This window comes from Hyla sarda, chromosome 8 (assembly GCF_029499605.1).
Source record: "Hyla sarda isolate aHylSar1 chromosome 8, aHylSar1.hap1, whole genome shotgun sequence".
NCBI lineage: Eukaryota > Metazoa > Chordata > Amphibia > Anura > Hylidae > Hyla > Hyla sarda.
The window spans coordinates 159,017,327-159,039,263 of record NC_079196.1 but is presented as its reverse complement, the minus strand read 5'-3'; the positions used below and the strand labels follow the sequence as shown (position 1 = coordinate 159,039,263).

Below are 21,937 nucleotides of genomic sequence, written 5' to 3'. Positions count from 1 at the left end.
TTATACCCATGAACTAGCATTTAATGCTAGTTAATCCTAATGATCTGATGAAGGGGGAATTCCAAAATGTATTGTTGTTAGGTGGATATATATCTTTAATAAATACTGTATTCTATATGTTTGGAGCAGAAGTCCTTATTTTTGCTGCTGTTACACTGGCTACATTTGATGAATTACATCTCAAAGGTTATCTGCTGCTCAATGTGTTTTTGAAGCTCATAAAAGGTTAGCAGTTCTGATCTTGTTACTATCTAAGCTTCTAAATAAACGTCATCACACTACATTGCGCACCACCTCTCATTTTAGTCAGGGTGATAATGTCAACTTGAATCAGAAATTTGGCAGGGCTGAGGTCATTAGCAGTGTTTTTTTTGTGAGCAGGGAGCACTATTTAGCGAGGAAGGGCAGGTGGTAGGGGTTAGCCTTTGTGCTTATTGGGAGGCTATCTACTTCATGTGGTGGATGCTCTGCTACCTAAAGGAGGGATCTACATACATACTTTACTTCCACTGTAAAAGTGTGCTAAGAGCCTCCCTTTTTTGACCAAGAATGCTGCTGCAACCTTCTTTATGTATACTTTGTATATGCCACAGTGGTGTGCATCTGTGTATTAGGCAGTTGTGCTGGTTATTTTTCTGTGAAATGCATGTAAGGGGAAGTGGCAACCCTCCATGGCCGTGCACCCCTCCCTGTTTACAGGAGGTCTTTAGTCTGATGGATCCTGCATGTCAGTCAGAGGCTATATCCCCAGCAGAGGTGAGCAGAGTGAGTGACCACCTCCCTGTGGTAGATGGGGGACACGTTTTGATCAAAAAGTGCGGTAAGAGCCTCCTTTTTTTTTTTTTTAACCAACAGTGCTCCTGCAACCTTCTTTTTGTATACTTTATGGGGAGGGGGACTACTACCCTACGTTATTGGGGACATAACCTTTATGTAGAAAGCACAATAGGAGGCACTATTACTGTGTGCATATTTACTGTGGGGGCACCAAGGAGGGCATTACCATTTTTGACGCTATAAATAGGGAGTTTGTATAGAGGTGAGGAAGGTGTTAGAAAAGAGAGGAGCCCAAATTGTTTCTAGCAATGCTGCAGAGATGGCTGGAGAGAGTCATCATGGCGGCCTGGACTGGATTAAAACAGACAAGAGAACAAGTCAGATAAAAGAAGCTATCACCTGTGAGTCCAAAACTTTCCCAATGAGGGCGCTATTACATATAGCACCTTTGCAGTGTGCATGAAAAAAATTTGCATTAATGTACAGTAACCCCCCCGACCTACGATGGCCCCGACATATGATAAAATCGACATACGATGGCCTCTCAGAGGCCATCGCATGTCGATGTCAGCATCGACATACGATGCTTTTATATGTCGGGGCCATCGCATTAACTGCTATCCGACAGCGCAAAATGCTTAAGCTGCTGTCGGATAGCAGTTTAAGCATCCCTGGCAGGTTCACTTACCTATCCCCGCTACTCCGGGTCCACTTCGCGATCCTCCGGTGTCTTGCGCGTCTTCTCCAGGGTCCAGGCCTTGCTTCCCGGCGTCGTTATTACGTCACTACGCACACCGTGCCGGCGCAGCAGCGTAATAACGTCACCTGAAAGCGAGGCCCGGACCCTGCAGAAGATGCGCAAGACACCGGAGGATCGCGAAGAAGACACCGGAGCAGCGGGACAGCATCGGGAGCCCCTGGAACAGCAGCGGGAGCGGTGAGGACCTGGTGCGGAGCGGCGGGGACAGGTGAGTACAGCTTCCTATACTTTACATTGCACGAATCCCTCAACAAACGATGGATTCGACAAACGATGGGTCGTTTGGAACGAATTACCATCGTATGTTGAGGGACCACTGTATTCATAAAAAGTCAAAGCTCTCATAAATGAATCACAACAGTTTATTTATTTTTATTTTTTCCTTTATTAAGTATAAGAACACAAATGCTACTTCTACTGTTTAATTTTGTTCAATGCCATCTACGTACCGCAGATGAACCGCCACAGTGTTTAAATTTTACAAATGTATAATTCCATTTGGAAATCCACAAAGATACAAATAATTTATTTATTACAGGCTGAACTTCACAGTATAACAGATCCTAAGACATAAATATTCTACTGCTTTCACATACAGTGATTTTGCAATGTCCAAGGAAATACTAAACAAATTCTACAAATTGTTTTGGAATCTTTATTTTACACGTATCGCTGCTAAAAATATATTTGCATTATATTCTCAAAATCAGAGTAAAGAAACGGTTTAAAATACCTTTAAAAAACAAAATTAGTTAAGGTCACCTATTTCTTGGAATTGCATGTTGTAAAGTAACTGAATTAACCCTGTATAGGTTACTATCATTCTCAGGCCAATGGTACAACAAAATAATGGAAAAACATAAAAAATTTAAATCTGGCTTTACAGGGTGGCCAATTTCTCAGACATCTGTTATGTAGGCCCTATAATGATCAGATCTAATCATTATGACTTAATATATAATGTGAATTATTCTTGGGATTTAACATTCCCAGCTGGATAGTTAAGAATGGAGATAAAAGCTCTTCAATGATAAAGGAGAATCCTACTACTGCAGCTCTCCATAAACCTAAAAATCACCTTTAAATGGGCTATCTAGGATTAGGAAAACATAGTTTAATTGATTTATACTAGAAATATATATATTTGAAAGTCCAATGGACTTTCTGATTTTATTTGGAGAAGTCCCCAAGCAAGGTTCCTTCTTTCCGCGTGGATCCACCACACTTTATTTTTTATTTTTTTTAACATGACCAAGTTGGTGTTGTGCCCTGTGTGCAATACTATCTGGTAAAAGGCCATTCTTTACAGAATGGCCTTTTACAGTCATCACTTAGTATGCACCTTCTGCTTTTGTCTTTACTTTCTATACATATATATTGGTGGGTTATTCAGTGTTAGAAAAACAGTTGATATAGTCAAAAAACAACAACACCCATGCTTGTGTGTGGTAACACAACTTTGCTCCATCAACTTCAATGGAACTCAGCTGCAATACCACACACAACCTAAGTTTAGGTGTGGTGCTGTTTTTTCACTATATGAACTCGTTTTTACTAAACTTGGAAAACCCCTTTTAAATATGCCATATAATTTGTGTGTTTGGGTTAATATCCTGCCTATATTTTTTGTGGTCTATATTTTTTGATGTCTTGTCTTTACACCAAAGGTTCCCTGCTATTTTTTTTTTTTTTTTTTACCCACAGATTTTTGTGCAGGTTTCAGTAGTGTTCAAGTCCAAGCCTCCAATGAACACTCTGCTTTATGAAGACCTTCCCCTGAGCAGTCTCTGCAGCAATGTATGCTTAGCTCGCCCTAGTGTCAGGAGCATGTATAGAAACTCTCATATAGCAATTCCCTTCAGAGACATCATAGTATTTTTAATATGCACAGTGAATCAGTCCTGCATACAGACTTCTCTTGATGTTAGGCATCCCCTTCCGCTTTAAAGGGGTACTCCGCTGCCCTGCTTCAGAAGCTCTGCTCCCCAGCGTCCGGAAGTTTCTTGTTCCGAACGCTGCGTGCTGGCTTCCGTGTTCAGGGCCGCCCCTCGTGACGTCAAGCCTGCCCCCTCGTGCCGTCACACCCGCCCAGGGCCGCCCGGGCGGGCATGACGTCACAAAGGGCGGCCCTGAACATGGAAGCCTGAACGCAGCGTTAGGAACAAGAAACTTACGGACGCTGGGGAGCGGAGCTTCCGAAGCAGGGCAGCGGACTACCCCTTTAAATCTAGCCTTCTCCATACTAAATGTATAAAAAGGTTGACTATCTCACAGTGAATAAAAAATGAAATGCTATTCACTGCAAGTTACGCTACTATTGACTTGTATGGGTCCATGGACAGTCCGCAATAGTGGTAGATTTGCCATTTGCCAGCAGATTCATTGAAATAAATGGTAGTGTAACTTGCACCGGGAAACTCACTGCTAGTTACGAGCGTTTGAGCGTACTCTTAATGTTCCAAGCAATTTTATGTTACTAAAAACAATCAATTCTGACCAATGGAAAAATGTTTCTGATCATTAGAGGAAAATACTATAATTGGACTGCAAAAAGATAATGTTGGGAAATGCAAAAGTGCACAATATTTCCCACAATTTGAACAGTTTCCTGTGAGGAATATAACTCTTCTATATTTCCTAAATGCGAAAAAAAAATCGTAGTTTCTGCGTTGGTAAGAAGTAGAGATGATCAAACTTACAGTAAATTGGATTTGTCACAAACTTCTCGGCTCGGCAGTTTATGACTTATCCTGCATAAATTAGTTCAGCTTTCAGGTGCTCCCGTGGGCAGGAAAAGGTGGATACAGTCCTAGGAGACTCTTTCCTAGGACTGTATCCACCTTTTCCAGCCCACCGGAGCACCTGAAAGCTGAACTAATTTATGCAGGATAAGTCATCAACTGCCGAGCCGAGAAGTTCGTGACTAATCGAATTTACTGTAAGTTCGCTCATCTCTAGTAAGAAGTATTTTCATCTATGACCAGCTAATGCTCAGGTCAACACATATATATATATATATATATATATATATATATATATATATATATATATATATATATATATATATATAAATATAAAAAACTCAACGTGTGTATGTGCGTATGTTCCAGCATCACGTCCAAACGGCTAATGATATTAACATGAAACTTGGCACACATGTTACTTATGTCAACAACAAACATAGTATAGGTGATTTAACCCTTACTCATCCCCATTTGCCAGGGTCAGGGTTTTTGTTTAAAGTCCCATACAAGTCTATGAGAAATATTACAAATGGCTGGAGATATTTCGATAATACTTGGTCACATGTTACTTATGTCCACTTAAAATAGAGGATAGTTAATTTAACCCTTAACTACCCCCATTTGTGAGGGTCTGGGTTTTTGTTTAAAGTCCCATGCAAATCAATGGGAAATGTATGTTCCCACATAACTTCCGTACGGCTGGAGATATTTCAATAATACATGGTACACATATTACTTATATGTCAAATAAAAAGATATGATAGTTAAACAAACCCTTACCTACACCTTTATATAAAAAAAAGATGGGTTTATGCAAGTATATGGGACTTCCAGTACCTTACTCCACAAGCTCCGCATCTCCTGGTGAATGTGTCAATCCGGCTTGCAAGCCACACCCCATCTCACAGACACGCTCAAATTTTAAGCCCCACCCCTTTTATTATCTACCCTTTTTGTGCATCGGTCTGGCTTGAAAATCACGCCCAGTCCCACAAAGCCACATCCCCTTCTATTTTCAGCTTATAATATCTTCATCACAAATCAGTCCCACCGGAGGACAGGTTATGAGGTCGGGATATGAGGTAGAGATAGGAAGACGGGATATGAGGATGGGATAGGAGGTTGAGATATGAGGATGGCATATGAGGAAGGGATAGGAGGTTGGGATATGGGGTCGGGATATGACAACAATTATATGAGGATGGGATATGAAGTCAAAAGCTTCCTCCTTTGTTGATTTTCCTCTCCAACAAGGATTAGGAAGGAAAAACTGGGCAACGCCGGGTACTCAGCTAGTTGTAAAATGAAATAACATAGGTATAAGAGCAGCAGTTTTTTGTATCTAATATGTTCTAGGTCTATGGAAAAGCTTCCATCAGTGCACACATTGGGGAAAATATATTGAAACCAGTGCAGAAGAAAAGTGGTCCAACCAATGTTTATTTCAAAATAAAAGTGATCTGATTGGTTGCTAGGGGCAACTAGTCAACTTTCCCCTGCACAGGTTTTGATAAATATCCCCAATTGTTTAGCAAAAAAGGACACTGGTGGACACTTTAATAGACTTTAATAGAACACATCGGTAGATTTAAATAAACCGCCAGTTTGTTTGTTTTTTCCATTTCACCAAGTGTGAACTTAATCTAAGGGTTGGGTAACACAAAGCACATTTTAACAGCTATTGAAGTCATATTTTGCTACTCATTGACTTCAATGGGTAGGAAAATACACAGCAGCAAAATACAGCACGTGTGACCCTGCCCTTAAAGTGAGATTTCCCTTGTATCACTACAGCCTATGTACTGGAGTGAAAACCTCTTCATCACTACTACAATGATGCTATTTAACTTTAATCTGCTTTTAAGAATGCTGGCTTTTTCATTGTATGGGGTTTCTGTGCAGATTACTGCAGAGTAATATGCAAAGTAGCTTATTTCAAGAAGAAAAGGAACTTGCTCTACAGTGCCACCTACTGGAGGTAGCATCCCTTACAATCTGTCTGACCCTTAAAGTGATACTCTGGTGGAAAACATATATATATATATATATATATATATATATATATATATATATTTAATCTACTGGTGCCAGAAAGTTAAATAGATTTGTAAATTATTTCTATTTAAAAATCAATCCTTCCAGTACTGATCAGTTGCTGTATAACACAGAGGAAGTTGATTTATTTTTGAATTTCTTTTCTGTCTGTCCACGGTGCTCTCTGCTGACACCTCTGTCCATGTTAGGAACTGTCCAGAGCAGGAACATTTTCCCATAGCAAACCTCTCCTGCCTTGGACAGTTCCTGACATGGACAGAGGTGTCAGCAGAGAGCACTGTGGACAGACAGAAAAGATATTCCTCTGTATTATACAGCAGCTGATATGTACTGGAAGGATTTTAAAAAAATGTATAGAAGTAATTTACAAATCTGTTTAACTTTGTCACCAGTTGATTTAAAAAAAAAAAAAAAAAATATTCCACCGGAGTACCCCTTTAAAGATCCTTAAAACATAAGGAATTATATGCCATGCCAGAATCAACGGTTACACATTTATAGATGTTAATGTAGCATTCAAGTGATGTTAACCACAGACAGGATTTTTCTCCTGGTTTCTTCCTAAGTCAAAGAATGCAAAATGATCATGAACCAACATTTTTCCATATTCTGACATAATTGTTATTAGGGGAGCACGTCCTTAAACTACCCTGAAAACATTTCCAACATAATGGGCCTCATTTACTAAGAGTGTCGGATTTTTACAAGTGGGAAAAGTTGTTTCATACTTGCAGGATTGATCTCTATTTACTATTGGGAAAAGTCGGGAACATTTTCTGACCACCTTTTTCTAGGTGGGTATTTCCAGCCATTTACCCACAGGATTTTCTGTGAATTCAATAGTAAATCGGTCGGGTTGTGAAACCACGCCCCCTTTCAGACCGACCACGTCCCCTTTGTGACAGATCAGTTGGAATACCACCTCCAGTCTGATACCCCTAAGGACCAGATTTTGGAATCCTTACCTCTGCTTAAGATGGCATCTAATTTGTATCAGATGCCTCTACAGAACCGGTAAAACTTGCTTCTCGTACAGCTGTTTTGTCCAATACCACTAGGCTTGTACTGTGGTTAAAATCTTGGTCGGGAGACGTGGCTTAAAAAAGTAAACTCTGCTCCCTTCCTTATCATGGAAAATTTTTGTTTGGTCCAGAGTTGGATTCTATTCTGGAAAAAGCAGCACAATAAAAAAGGATTGCCCTTCGATAAGGTCCAACCTAAAAAGTCTCCTTTTCGTCTTTTTTCCCAATCAGACCATTCCTTCAGAGGAGGTAAAGGGAAAACAGGACGTGGTCTTACAGGAAGGGAGGTAGGGGTAGAAATATCTTTACTAACCCTGGTCAGTCCTCTTCCAACCCTAAGCAATGACGCCAGGCCAGTGGGGGCAAGGCTTTCCCATTTTGCCCCGGTTTGGGAGTCACTAATTCCCAATCCCTGGATAGTGGAGATAATATCTCGGGGGCCTCCGGATCGAGTTGTGATCACCTCCCCCTCCAAGGTATGTTGTTACTCAGCAGAGTCAAAAAAGCCAGAAATTTGTTCTCAGGGGTGTTCGGGACCTCCTCTTCCTGGGTGCTATCCAGGAGGTTCCTCTCCTTCAGAGGGGCCTAGGTCATTATTCTTCCCTGTTTTTGGCTTCCAAACCAAATGGGAAGTTCCGTACAATTATAAACCTGAAACCCCTGAACAAATTTGTGGTTTACAAAAAATTCAAGAAGGAAACTGTGAAGTCTGCAGTCCAGTTAATAAAGGAGGGGGCGGTGATGGTGACTATCGATCTTCTCGATGCATATTACCACATTCCCATCCATTCAAATTCCCAAAAATATTTGAGATTTGCCATTCAGTGGGGGTCCGGGGTCCGCCACTTTCAGTTTGTCTGTCTCCCATTCGGCCTGTCATCTGCGCCTCAAATTTTTACCAAAGTCTTAGCAGAGGTGGTTGCCCTTCTCAGGAAGGAGTCTATTCTAATTATCCCTTATCTAGATGACATACTGATAGTGGCAGACTCAGTTCCTCAGCTGGAACTTCATTTACAGAGAGCTATATTTATTCTCGAGAAGTTGGGTTGGATCCTAAATCTAGACAAATCAGATCTTATTCCCAGTCAGAGGAAAAATTTCCTAGGTACCCTTTTGGTTTCAAGGATCCAGACCTCCTTTTTTCCGGATTCCAAAAGGGTATTACTGCAGGCATTAGTCTCCAGGTTTCTAAGCCTCCATTCCTGTACAATCAGGACAGCAATGTCCACTCTGGGTCATATGACATCATGCATCCAATCAGTAGCTTGGGCTCAGTTTCACTCCAGGCCTCTACAAAAGTGGATCCTAGCCATTTGGGACAAGTCTCAGAAAGCTTTATACAGAAGAGTGATAATTCCCACTGAAGTAAAAACCCATCTAAGATGGTGGACGTTCAAGAAGAATTTAAAGAAGGGAGAAAATCTTCCAACTTCAGAGAGCTACTGGCAATATGGATGACACTCCAAGAGTTAGAGGAGATCTGCAGAAATCGCCATATCCTCATTTACTTTGACAACATGACGGCAGTGGCCTTTATAAGGCATCAGGGAGGTCCAAGGTACACAGCTCTCCAGTCAATTTCGCATCAAATATTTTCTTGGGCAGAAAACAAGGTGCTTTCTATCTCAGCAGTCCATCTCAAAGCGGTCTGGAACTTGGAGGCGGACTTCCTGAGCAGACACATATTAGACCCAGGGGAATGGTCTCTAGCTCCGTGAGCATTCAGGATGATTACGGAGAGATGGGGGGTTCTTCAAATAGATCTGTTTGCAACCAAGAGAAATCACAAGGTGGATCTATTCTATTCCCTAAATCCAAGGGACTCTCCGCTAGCAGTGGATGCATTAGCTCAGAATTGGACATTCAGTATGGGATACGCATTTCCTCTCCTGCCGCTAATATCTCGGGTCCTTCAGAAGTTAATGAACTATCATTGCATTCTAATCCTAGTAGCTCCATACTGGCCAAAGAGGAGCTGGTTCTCTCTATTAAAGACTCTGGCTGTAGAGGATCCCATCTGCTTTCCTCTTCAAAAGGATCTTCTGTCCCAGGGACAATCCTTTCATCGTCAGATCAAAAACCTCAGCTTGACAGCATGGAAATTGAAAAGTCCATTCTGCTGAATGAAGGTTTCTCTGAAAAGGTAGTAAATACCCTTCTATCTAGTCGTAAAGATACTACCTCTAGAATCTATACTAAAACCTGGAAAAAATGTATCTCTTGGTGTGGGGATACTTTTTCTGTCAACACTCCAGTGATTCCTAAAATTCTAGACTTCCTTCAGCAGGGATTTGATTTAGGTCTTTCCCCTAGTACCCTCAAAGTACAGGTTTCTGCTCTCAGTGCTCTCTATCATGTAAAATTGGCTGATAACATGTGGATTTCAAGGTTTATTAAAGCGTCCAGCAGACTCAGACCTAAGACTTTAAATATCTGTCCTCAGTGGAATTTAAATACAGTTCTAGTGGCTCTTCCTTTGGATCCCTTTGAGCCTCTGGATTCTATTTCTGAAAAATGTTTGACTCTCAAAACTATCTTTAATCACCATCACTACAGCTAGGAGAGTAGGTGAACTTCAGGCTCTTTCTGTCCGAGAGCCTTGTATCAGAATTTTGGATGACAAAATCATTTTTAAACTTGATCCTAACTTCCTCCCTAAAGTTGTCTCTACCTTTCATAGATCACAGGATATTGTGCTTCCATCCTTCTGTTCAGATCAAAAAAATGACTTAGAAAAATCATATAGTCTTTTGGATGTTAGAAGAGGTGTCCTCATCTACATTAAAAGAACTAGCCAGTGGAGGAAGGATGACAATGGCCCTCATTTACTATTCTAAACCCGACTTTTTTTGTCGGTTTTTTTTGGCGCATCTTTGTCTGCGACATGTCGCAGACATCGTGCGCCAGTCTGCGACACGATGTGACATTTTTTCCCGATGGACCCGATGTGGATTCTCCCAAACCCGAAAAAGGGGCGTAACCTGACATTTCTGAGCTTTCCCACATATTTATAAAGGTTTCCAACCCGAATTTGTTGAATTGTTGTGGAATTTTTCCCGACAACTCAGAGGAGTTGGAAACCAAAACCAACAAAACCCACGTGCGACAAACAGGATGCGACATAATAATAAATACCAGGGGGAAAAAGCAGTCGGGTAAGAAAGCAAGATAGACTTACAACCCGATTTTCTAAGTAAATGAGGGCCATTCTGTTTATTCAGTTTGCTGGCCCTAATAGAGGCAAGAAAGCCTCTAGGAGTTCTATAGCCAGATGGATTCAGACCGCAATTTCAGAGGCTTATGTGACCAGAGGAAAAGCCCATCCTAGACAATTGAAGGCCCATTCTACTAGAGCAATTTCCTCATCATGGGCAGAGAGAGCTGGAGCTTCTGTAGAACAGATTTGCAAAGCTGCCACTTGGAAAAACCTTCATACCTTTTCCAGACATTATAGAGTTCACATTTTGTCTTTTGAGGATATGGCCTTTGGACGTAAAGTTCTCAGTGCTGTAGTCCCTCCCTAAGTAAATTCTTTGGTATTTCTCATGGGTGCTGTCGTGGAGACGTGGGGGGAAATGGTGAATTATACTCACCGATAATTCCTTTTCTGGAAGTCTCCATGACAGCATCCATACATCCCACCCTTTGGTTTTTTATTATAGTGTTTTTTGGTGCACTTTTTTCCTTTCCTTTGGTGTTCTTTATAAATACACTTGTGTGGACAGGAAGGGGTAGGGAATTTAACCTCTGTGTTTTTTCCAGTCCCAATCAGGAGGAGGAGATAATCTCATGGGTGCTGTCGTGGAGACTTCCAGAAAAGGAATTATCGGTGAGTATAATTCACCATTTCGGCTTTTCACAGTGCAATGTCGGGTTTGTTGGATTTTTCAGGCGCACACTGTCGCAAACTGGCGCAGACATGTCTCAGACACTCTGTGCCAAAATATCCAGACAAAAACTGGTCGGTTTCAGATTAGTAAATGAGGCCCAATGTTGCGGATGCAGCCCTGTTGGTGTATGCCTTTACAACTTGAATGAAGATATATCGAGTTGGCCTGGTTAATACAATGGGTTAACATTTAATGATAATTTATAATTCAACAACTACATAAATGTGATCTAGACTATTAATTTAGACATTTGTTTTCATCAAAGCTTGAATCATTAAATCAAATGCCTCTTGGTTGTTACTGTATAGAAAGTAAAACAATGGCCTTAAGACCCATAAACACCCTGCCCTGTAGGTGGTGCTGCAAGATGAAGTTGTTGAAGAACTAAAACAAAGTATAATAATTTTTACATGTGTATAATTTTATGTAGGCAGGTAAATATTGTTATCCATCCTTTTAGCTTCAACTATTGTAATTTTCATGTAAGGAGTTTAGCTATTGTTCCTGCCAGACAATCTTAAAAGATCAATGGCAGTGTTAAATACTGAAAAAAGACAAGTTGTAGGGCCCTTTTCCAGGTCAGGGTGGGTTCACACCACGTTTTTGCAATACAGTTACTGTATTAGGTTTTTGATTTAAAAAAAAAACAGATTCCTCAAAACCTGACTAAACTGTGTCAAAATGTGTGTACAAATCTTAATCCGTATACGGTTGCACAGTTTTTTTTTTTCTTGGAATTTCAATCAAACAAGTGAAACTTTATTCATGATGGAATGAAAAGTTAAAAACGTATACTTTTTTTTTTTTTTTTTAAACTGATGCAACCGGACATCATTTTTCAAACCGTATACGGCTTTCAACTATATACGGTTTGAAAAATGATGTCCGGTTGCATTAGTTTTTTAAAGAAAAAAAGGTATACGTTTTAAACTTTTCATTCCATTATGAATAAAGTTTCACTAGTTTGATTGAAATTCCAAGAAAAAAACTGTGCAAAGTCAAAAACCGTATGGGGAAAACCAGATGGAACCGTATGCAAATACGGTTCCCATTGACGTCCATGTTAAAGTATACATTTCAATACGGTTTTTCATCCGGACCAAAAACCGTGGTAGGCTACTGTTTTGGGTACAGGGAAAAAACTGACAAAACGGACACAACCTGATTCATCTTTTGGCATACGGTTTTCAATGGAGATTCAATGCATACTGTTTTCAATATGGTTCCGTACCGTTTTCAAATTGATAACGTATACGGGAACTGTATTACAAAACATGGTGTGAACCCAGCCTCACACGTATAGGCTGTGCACAGTCTTGACTAACGCTGCATGTTAATTTCTCAAAGGAGACCAGAACACAGACTGATATTTCTACTAAGTAATCACTCAGGCTGGTATAAAACAGTACTGTTTGCTGGCCACCCTATATACATATATATGCAGGTATCTTGGTACATACACGCTCCTCTTAAACATGCTCATTGAGTGATCCATGCGACAGCGAGGGATTCACTATTGATACACTATTGGTAAATGCGTTACTGTAATATCTACAGCACGAACAGTTCTTGGTAGCAGGATTCTAGATGCATTGAACCCTCTGTCAAGGAACCCATCATCTTGTAGGAGCCTTCAGATGACTGGATTTGAGGCTCTGTGTTACATGACACTGCATTGGGTAGTACCACAGCAATCTTTAAGGATAGCCATTCCTGTTTTTGTTAGAGAAGTTTTAGTTGGTGGCAGTTCAGCCTTCTTCTCAGGAGGGGTACCTGTAGCATCAAACAGACACTGACATTACTCCAGCATGATGTAGAAAGGAAACACAATCATACAAAGGTTACATATCATTTTTATAAATATTATGTTAATCATATTTATCTATAATACTGAGGAGACAAGTTACAGATAGACAAGATGGATGTGAACCCTTAGGTCGAGTAGCGTGGATGGCTTTTATGTAGAAAACTGGATGGAATCTCCAGATGGGATTTTTTTGGTGATCCAAGCATAAGTTCTGGGAGTGCATAAGTATATATTTTTCATGTATAGTCAGGAATGGGTTGAACGTTGTGTTAAAATCACAACTAGTTTGCAAAGTCCAGTTCTATAACAAACTGCTCATGGCACTGAAGGGAACCTGACATCCCTTTCATGCTGCCTGAACCATGAGTCATTAGAGCAGTCCCTACCCCATCAGCATTGAATGCTAGATCTTTCTCTATACCCAAACAGGCTGATGGGGCAGAGGTAAGCTGCCGGGGATAGTGCAGCATTTATTTGCTGTGTGTGTTAATGTAGAAATGTCCTCATATATATATCATGTATAGTCAAAAAGGATCACGTGTTACATTACAATGCAGTGCATGATATCTAGGACTCTCTAATTCCTGGACACTTACAGTAAGAGTACCAATGAGAAATATGAAGAAGGCACAGTGACAACTTACTGGCAGTCGGCCTTGTGACTTTGTCCAGTGGCTTTAATTTAATGCGTAAGAAGTCTGCAATTTCCTTATCTTCTTCTTTTTCTCTGTGATGACAAAACAGCAATTATGAGTATCTGTATACATATATTTCATATCACAATGGGATGGTATGAAGTGGTAGGACTGAAAACTGAAGGTAACTTTCTATCCTATTAGGATCTTCATTATTACACCTATTGTGCAGCTTCTATACAGAAAATGTCACAAGAAAACCTTTTTATTCTCCTAGATACAGTTTTTTTTGTGGAAATTTTCCCCCAAAATTAGTGTGTACAGTGACCCCCTGACCTACGATGGCCCCGACATACGATCATTTCTACATACGATGGCCTCTCAGAGGCCATCGCATGTTGAAGGCAGCATCAACATACGATGCTTTTGTATGTCGGGGCCATCGCATAAACGGCTACCCGGCAGCGCAGACTGCTTCAACTGCCACCGGAAAGCCGTTTACAGTGCCCCGTGTGGTCTGCTGACGATCACTTACCTGTCCTCGGGGCTCCGGTGCGTCCTCTTCGGGATCCCCTGCATCGTCGGCTCTCTACATCGTCGTCATCACGTCGCTGCGCACGCCGTCCCATCATCCAATAGGAGCGGCGTGCGTAGCGACGTGAAGACGGCGACGGAGAGCGAGGATGTCGGGGAAGCAGAGGCCTTGCCGGAGCGTTGGGGACACGGCGACAGCGATGGAAGGCGACATCCAGGGCAGCGGTGATGGTCCGGAGCGGCGGGGACACGTGAGTATAACCTCCAATACCAGTGGTCTTCAACCTGCGGACCACCAGATGTTGCAAAACTACAACTTCCAGCATGGCCGGACAGCCGTTGGCTGTTCGGGCATGCTGGGTGTTGTAGTTTTGCAACATCTGGAGGTCCGCAGGTTGTAGACCACTGTTCTATACTTTACATTGCGCACGGATCCCTCAACATACGATGGTTTCAACAAACGATGGAACGGATTACCATCGCATGTTGAGTGACCACTGTATTAGTATCTGTGTTATAGTTGACATTTTATCCCTTACCTTTTCTCATTACCTTTTCTCACGTTTCTTATTTTCCTACTGACTCCTAGCTAGCATCTGGTCTTTGGCCAAAAGAAAAAACCCTATGGTGGTGTTTTTGGTTTTTTTTTTGCAGATGCCCCCTGCTAATATTTTTTTTTAATTTTTATTAGAAAGGTCCCCTGACAATAATTAAATAACAAATGTACCGCCATTGATACCCCAATGGATCAGCGGAGATCTTTTGGAGAACCTAAGACAAAGTATTCAATTCCATCATTCCTATTCAAACCATTGGTCTGTCTATTTTCTTTCTTGTGACGAATACGACCCTTACCTTAACCGCTCCACTTCAGCATCATCTACGAGGAAATCCCTTTTCTGTACCAACTTTTGAATCTTCTGAATGAGTTCATCTTCTCGTTTCTTCTGCTCATTTGTTTTATTTTTCTCTGTAAGATAAGACAGCCCAAGGAAATGTGAAGTAAATATATGGTATTAGAAAACTAGATTAATACTATGACTATTATACATTATTTACTTTCTATTTTTGATCATGATTTCCACCCTGAATGTGAGGCAAACTGGGCATACCTATAAAGTTGTATTATTGGGTAGTCTGGGGAGGGTTACGGCAATGTCTACAGGCTATTACTGTACACTGCTTCATGAACCTTTAATACATACACAATTACATTGAGTTTCTACATGAGACAAAATCATGACATTTCTCAGCTTGATGTTGTGCGCAGTTTGGGGAATGTGTGGGATGGGATTCGCCTCTGGCTCCGTTGTCCTGTATTCACTACACTTTAGAGTAGTTATTTTCCAGATGATGTTCTTTGTATTCCTAAGGAATTTGCAGCAGCCACTGAGAGACGTTAGGACTCTCTCTCGATGGTGAAATTACAAATAAGTGACAGATTGTGCCAAACAATGGAACATTAATTCCTTTATTTGTTAGATGGCAGTTTAAGGCTTAATGTGCTCGAGAGGTTTGAAACCCTTTGAAATTTAAGTGTAAAAACCAAACAGAAAAACTTTCTGAAAAGGAGGAGAAAATGAAGCCAGTGTCTCGTGTGGAAATAAACAATATTTTGGCTTTATTCAATTCATTTAAAGGGGTTGCGTGAAATTGGGAAAAATGTACTGCTTTGCCCCCACTCATCACTCTTGTCCATTTGTTGTGTATGATAATAATATGATTACAATCATACCAAATGTATATTTTTATTTTGTTCTACTTTTGCATTGAATCGCTAGATTCTGACTCCTACGACTTTTTTTTTTCTTTTTTCTGTCTGCAGAACTGTGTGAGGGCTATTTTTCTAGCACGGTGAGCGATAGTTTTCATTGGTGCTTTTTTGGGGGAGATGAGACTGGTTCACCACTTTTTATTCCATATTTTCTGAGATGTAAGATGATCAAAACAATAAATAACAAATACACAATTCTGGCATTATCCCCCCCCCCCCCCCCCCCCCCATTTATAGCATTCATCCTGTGTGACTTTTTAATGTGGCAATACCAGGTAAAGTGATTTGAATCTATATTCGGGAGGCTTTTGCTTTATATTTTTCTTTACATTTTAAGAAGTTTTTATTAAACTTTTTAAGTCTCTCTAGAAGAATTGTACAAGCAAGTGTTTGATTACCTTTCAAGGACACTAGTTCTATTGCATTGCTTTTAACAGTCATATCTGCGATCCACTACTACAGTCTACCAATGCCAGACTATAATAGTAGATCTGACAGAGCAGCCACAGAGGACTTAAAGGGGTACTCTTTGTTTAACTTTCTGGCACCAGTTGGTTAAAAAAAAGTAATAGAGTAAATGACTTCTATTAAAAAAAATCTTAATCCTTCCAGTACTTATTAGCTACTGAATACTTCAGAGCTCTCTGCTGACATCATGAGCACAGTGCTCTCTGGACAGTTCTTAAAATGGATAGAGATATCAGCAGAGTAGGAGAAAATCCCCATAGCAAACATATGCTGCTCTGTACAGTTTCTAAAATGGACAGAGATGTCAGCAGAGAGCACTGTGCTCGTGATGTGAGCAGAGAGCTCTGTGTTCCAAAAAGAAAATAATTTCCTCTGTAGTATTCAGCAGCTAATAAGTACTGTAAGGATTAAGATTTTTTTAATATAAGTAATTTACAAATCTAGAAGAAGAAAGCAGGTAGATGCCAGCGGATCTTCACCTTTATTTTCATCACATCAAAATCGTAGACATGGAGAGACTTCAATAAGACATGTAGATAAAATCCTTGGAATAAGCGCCAGGCATGACGCGTTTCAGGCCATATGACCTTTCATCAGATGCATCTGATGAAAGGTCACATGACCTGAAGCACGTCATGCCTGGCGCTTATTCCAAGGATTTTATCTACATGTCTTATTGAAGTTGTTACGCCGAGCGCTCCGGGTCCCCGATCCTCCCCCGAGCTCTCACAGTGTTCTCCTGTTCGCAGCGCCCTGGTCAGACCCGCTGACCGGGTGCGCTGCGATAATGTCCCTAGCCGGGATGCGATTCGCGATGCGGGACGCGCCCACTCGCGGTGCGCATCCCGACCCGCTTACCAGACTCGCTCCCCGTCTGTGCTCTTCCGGCGCGTGCGGCCCCGCTCCCTAGGGCGTGCACGCGCCGGTTCTTTGCGATTTAAAGGGCCGGTGCGCCACTGATTGGCGCATGGTTTTTAATTAGTGTGTTCACCTGTGCACTTCCCTATATTACCTCACTTCCCCTGCACTTCCTTGCCGGATCTTGTTGTCATTGTGCCAGTGAAAGAGTTCCTTGTGTATCCCTAGCCAGTGTTCCAGACCTCTTGCCGTTGCCCCTGACTACGATCCTTGCTGCTTGCCCTGACCTTCTGCTACGTCCGACCTTGCTCTTGTCTAATCCCTTGTACCGCGCCTATCTCAGCAGTCAGAGAGGTTGAGCCGTTGCCGGTGGATACGACCTGGTTGCTACCGCCGCTGCAAGACCATCCCGCTTTGCGGCGGGCTCTGGTGAAAACCAGTAGCAACTTAGAACCGGCCTACCGACACGGTCCACGCCAATCCCATCCACCTCCAGCCTGCCGAATCCTGACAGTAGATCCGGCCATGGATCCCGCTGCCAGTTGTCGCAGACCTTACCACGGTGGTCGCCCAGCAGTCGCAACAAGGCCACCAACTGTCTCAACTGACTGTGATGCTACAGCAGCTTCTACCACAGCTTCAGCAACCATCTCCTCCGCCAGCTCCTGCACCTCCTCCGCAGCGAGTGGCCGCATCCAGCCTCCGTTTTTCATTGCCGGACAAGTTTGATGGGGACTCTAAACTTTGCCGTGGTTTTCTCTTGCAATGTTCCCTGCATTTGGAGATGATGTCGGACCAATTTCCAACTGAAAGGTCAAAGGTGGCTTTCGTGGTCAGTCTTCTGTCTGGGAAAGCCCTGTCATGGGCCACACCGCACTGGGACCACAATGATCCTGTCACTGCCTCCGTACACTCTTTCTTCGCGGAGATTCGAAGTGTCTTCAAGGAACCAGCCCGAGCCTCTTCTGCCGAGACTGCCCTGCTGAACCTGGTCCAGGGTAATTCTTCATTAGGCGAGTACGCCATCCAATTCCGTACTCTCAATTCCGTACTCTTGTCCTGGAATAACGAGGCCCTCTGCGCGACCTTCAAAAAAAGCCTATCCGGTAACATCAAAGATGTGCTGGCCGCACGAGAAATCCCTGCTAACCTGCATGAACTTATTCATTTGGCCACCCGCATTGACATGCGTTTTTCCGAAAGACGTCAGGAGCTCCGCCAGGATATGGACTTTGTTCGCATGAGGCGGTTTCTCTCCCTGGCTCCTCTCTTCTCTGGTCCGCTGCAATCTGTTCCTTTGCCCTCCGCCGTGGAGGCTATGCAAGTAGATCGGTCTCGCCTGACACCTCAAGAGAGGACACGTCGCCGCAATGAGAACCTATGCCTGTACTGTGCCAGTACCGAACACTTCTTGAAGGATTGTCCTATCCGACCTCCACGTCAGGAAAGACGCACTCCGATTCCGCACAAAGGTGAGACAGCTCTAGGTGTGAACTCTGCTTCTCCACGTCTTACTGTGCCTGTGCGGATTTCTTCTTCTAACTTCTCCTTCTCAGCTGTGGCCTTCTTGGATTCCGGATTTGCAGGAAATTTTATTTTGGCCTCTTTCGTTAACAGGTTCAACATCCCAGTGACCGGTCTCGCCAGACCCCTCTACATCGCCTCAGTTAATGGTGAAAGATTGGACTGTACTGTGCGTTACCGCACAGAACCCCTCTTAATGTGCATTGGACCCCATCACGAAAAGATTGAATTTCTGGTACTTTCTAACTGCACCTCTGAAATTCTTCTTGGACTACCTTGGCTTCAACGCCATTCCCCTACCCTTGACTGGACCACCGGGGAAATCAAGAACTGGGGTACTTCTTGCCACAAAAAATGCCTTATGTCTGCTCCCAGTCCTGCCAGTCAAAACCCTATGGCTCCTTCCATACCAGGTCTCCCCAAGGCCTATCTGGACTATGCTGATGTTTTTTGCAAAAAACAAGCAGAGACTTTGCCTCCTCACAGGCCTTATGACTGTCCTATTGATCTCCTCCCTGGTACTACTCCACTCCGGGGCAGAATCTATCCTCTGTCTGCTCCGGAAACACAAGCCATGACGGAGTACATCCAAGAAAATTTTTAAAAAGGGGATTTATCCGCAAGTTAAAGCTAATAAAAAAAAAAAAAAAGAAATCTGGTTGCTATGGGCAACTGCACCATTCTTCCTTTACATAGGTTTTGATAAATCTCCACCTCTTGTATTTATACAACATACTTCTCTTGTGCTGTACGTAGTATATTCCCCAGAAGGTATGTAATACTTTTTGTTGATTTAATGATATGGAAAACCAGGTTAGTGCCACCATGTAAAATGGTATATGTGTGTTCATTATGTGTTTTAACAGGTTCAACAATAAAGATTCATTTTAATTTGTGTTAATGGGTAATATGTCTCATTCTTCTCTTGGTGTACAATATATTTGGAGTCTCCCTGGTGGTTTCATATAGTATTGGTCCTAATTATAAAGCCCAGCAATATGTGAATGACTAATATTGGGCATAAGTGGCATAGCTGGTTGGAACATTTTGTATTGATCAATTTAAAGGGACCTGAAATCCTATTTTGCAACAGTCAAGATTTTGGCTGAAAAATCCCGGCAACAGGGCAACAAAAGGGGCACAGTTTGAGAGATACAGGCCTCTTGGACTTCTGGCAACCGCCATCTGTGTCCATGAACCCTTAATTTTTTTAAATGAATATTTACATATGAAAGAATGAACATCCATGAGAGCAAATCCAGTTCAAAGAAGGTTGAAATAACATATTTTTAACTAAAAACCATGTTTTTATGTTAACCAGCTTCTAATGTTGTTTAATGTATACTATCTCTTTAATTAAATTATCAGAACTCTGAGTCACTTTCCAGTCTTGAGCTTGATATTATGGGAGAAACAGCTATTTACTTTAACTAACCAATTACAACTGGCACATTGTACATATTTAGATTTTATGGCAAATCAGAGCAATTACCCGACACATCCACTAAGCTCTGCAGTTCTTGTTTCAGGCTCATAATTTCCTTGCACAGCTGAATGTCATCAATCCTGTAAGACAAAACAGAACGAACATCCTGACGTTGGGACAAATTAATTCTGCAATTCAGTTTACTGCCTTCACTTTATGAGATATAGGACTATAAGACAGAAGTGTCTTATCTGCTACAAATTACACTGTTGAGCTTAATGTATAAGAAATGATTCTAACAAATACATCAAATATATCAGAGTCTGAGGTCCATTAGTTCAGCTTGAATGAGTCATTATTTGTTGAACTTACCAATGAATGATTTACCGTATATTCATTGGTTGGTTCAGACATATAAAGTTACTTTTTCTGTTTCTCACTGGGTAAAACATCTGAGATACAATCAGTGATGTACATGCCATAGACAAAGGAAGCACCACTACTAGGGTGTTTGGGGATTTTTATGTCCTGGCTTTTTCTTAAAGTGCACATACACCTTCAATAGTTGTGGGCCAAATGTTCATTTGGCTGACAGCTATCTCTACTATTCACCATACAAATTAACATTTGGCTCAGCCAAGTCTCCATGTGATCTTGATGAGTAGAGGGGAGGTTAGCCGCTGTCAGACATCTTTGAAGCTGGCTTATCTTCACTAAAACAAAAGGGGCGTGCAGCTGAAATCCAACAAGAAAAGCCCGATCTGAGAGCCATTGGATGTTCCTGCACAGTAATCACTTATAACGTCTGCAAAGCCTGTGTAGAATTGGTATAAACTCATATATCAGAGAGTTGGTATAAACTCATAGAGTAGAAGAAAATTCTGAACTCCGAGCGAAGTCACTCCAAAATAAAGAAGATGAGGAAGTTTATTCTAATTTATTAAAAGGATATTTGCAAAACGTGTTTCTGGACTCTAAGCCCTACTGCAGATGCATTATGAATGCAAATAACCTTTTAATAAATCTTCCAGTGAACTTCATCATCATAGCTTCTGGCTTTTTCAATTTGGAACAGCTGCGCCATTACTTCAGGATTTTCTACCAATATATAAGTGCATTCCAAAAGCTATCACGTTCTTCATGAGGAAACCTGAGGTACCTGTACCCTATGTACAGTATATGTTCACCTTTTGAAGAGTTTTGTCTACCATGTGAGCATACCACCATTAAATAATCTTTTTACAATGGGGGCCCTCTCACATTATATGGCCAATGTATTGGGGGAATATTGGTGCTTTTGAAGGAGCACGTTATCTGTAGGCCTTACAGCTCTGATTTTCATTATAGAATATGGATATTGATTGCTGAGGTTCTGTAATCTGAGCCTCTCATATTTCTATATCATGAATGCCATAAATTATTTTATTTGGTGGTGGGGGGAGCAGAACATATACCTTTAGGCCATGCAGGCTGCTCACTGTAGCATTACTTAACGTGTCTGGTGTAGAAGTGTTGAAAAACAGCTCTTGGGATGCTTTGCAGAAATTATCATACCACTGGTTTCATGACCAAATCAATGTAATGCCAAGCTGTTAGGGTTCGTTCACACTGAGGAATCCCCACAAAATTCAGTGAGCAGAATTACGCGCACTCAACAATAACA

General features: G+C 41.6%; 1 protein-coding gene across 1 annotated transcript in view; it reads right to left on the bottom strand.

Annotated features, from left to right (window-relative positions):
• Positions 1–12,168: 12,168 nt before the first annotated feature.
• Positions 12,169–21,937, bottom strand: part of BMERB1 (bMERB domain containing 1) — a 280,689-nt gene continuing 270,920 nt past the window's right edge. The window contains exons 3-6 of the mRNA XM_056536583.1: positions 20,341–20,414; positions 15,080–15,194; positions 13,700–13,782; positions 12,169–13,021 (exon numbers count right to left, since the gene is read on the bottom strand). Of these exons, the coding sequence (XP_056392558.1) occupies positions 12,909–13,021; positions 13,700–13,782; positions 15,080–15,194; positions 20,341–20,414 (385 nt within the window). The 3' untranslated portion in view covers positions 12,169–12,908. The remainder of the gene's footprint in view (positions 13,022–13,699; positions 13,783–15,079; positions 15,195–20,340; positions 20,415–21,937) is intronic.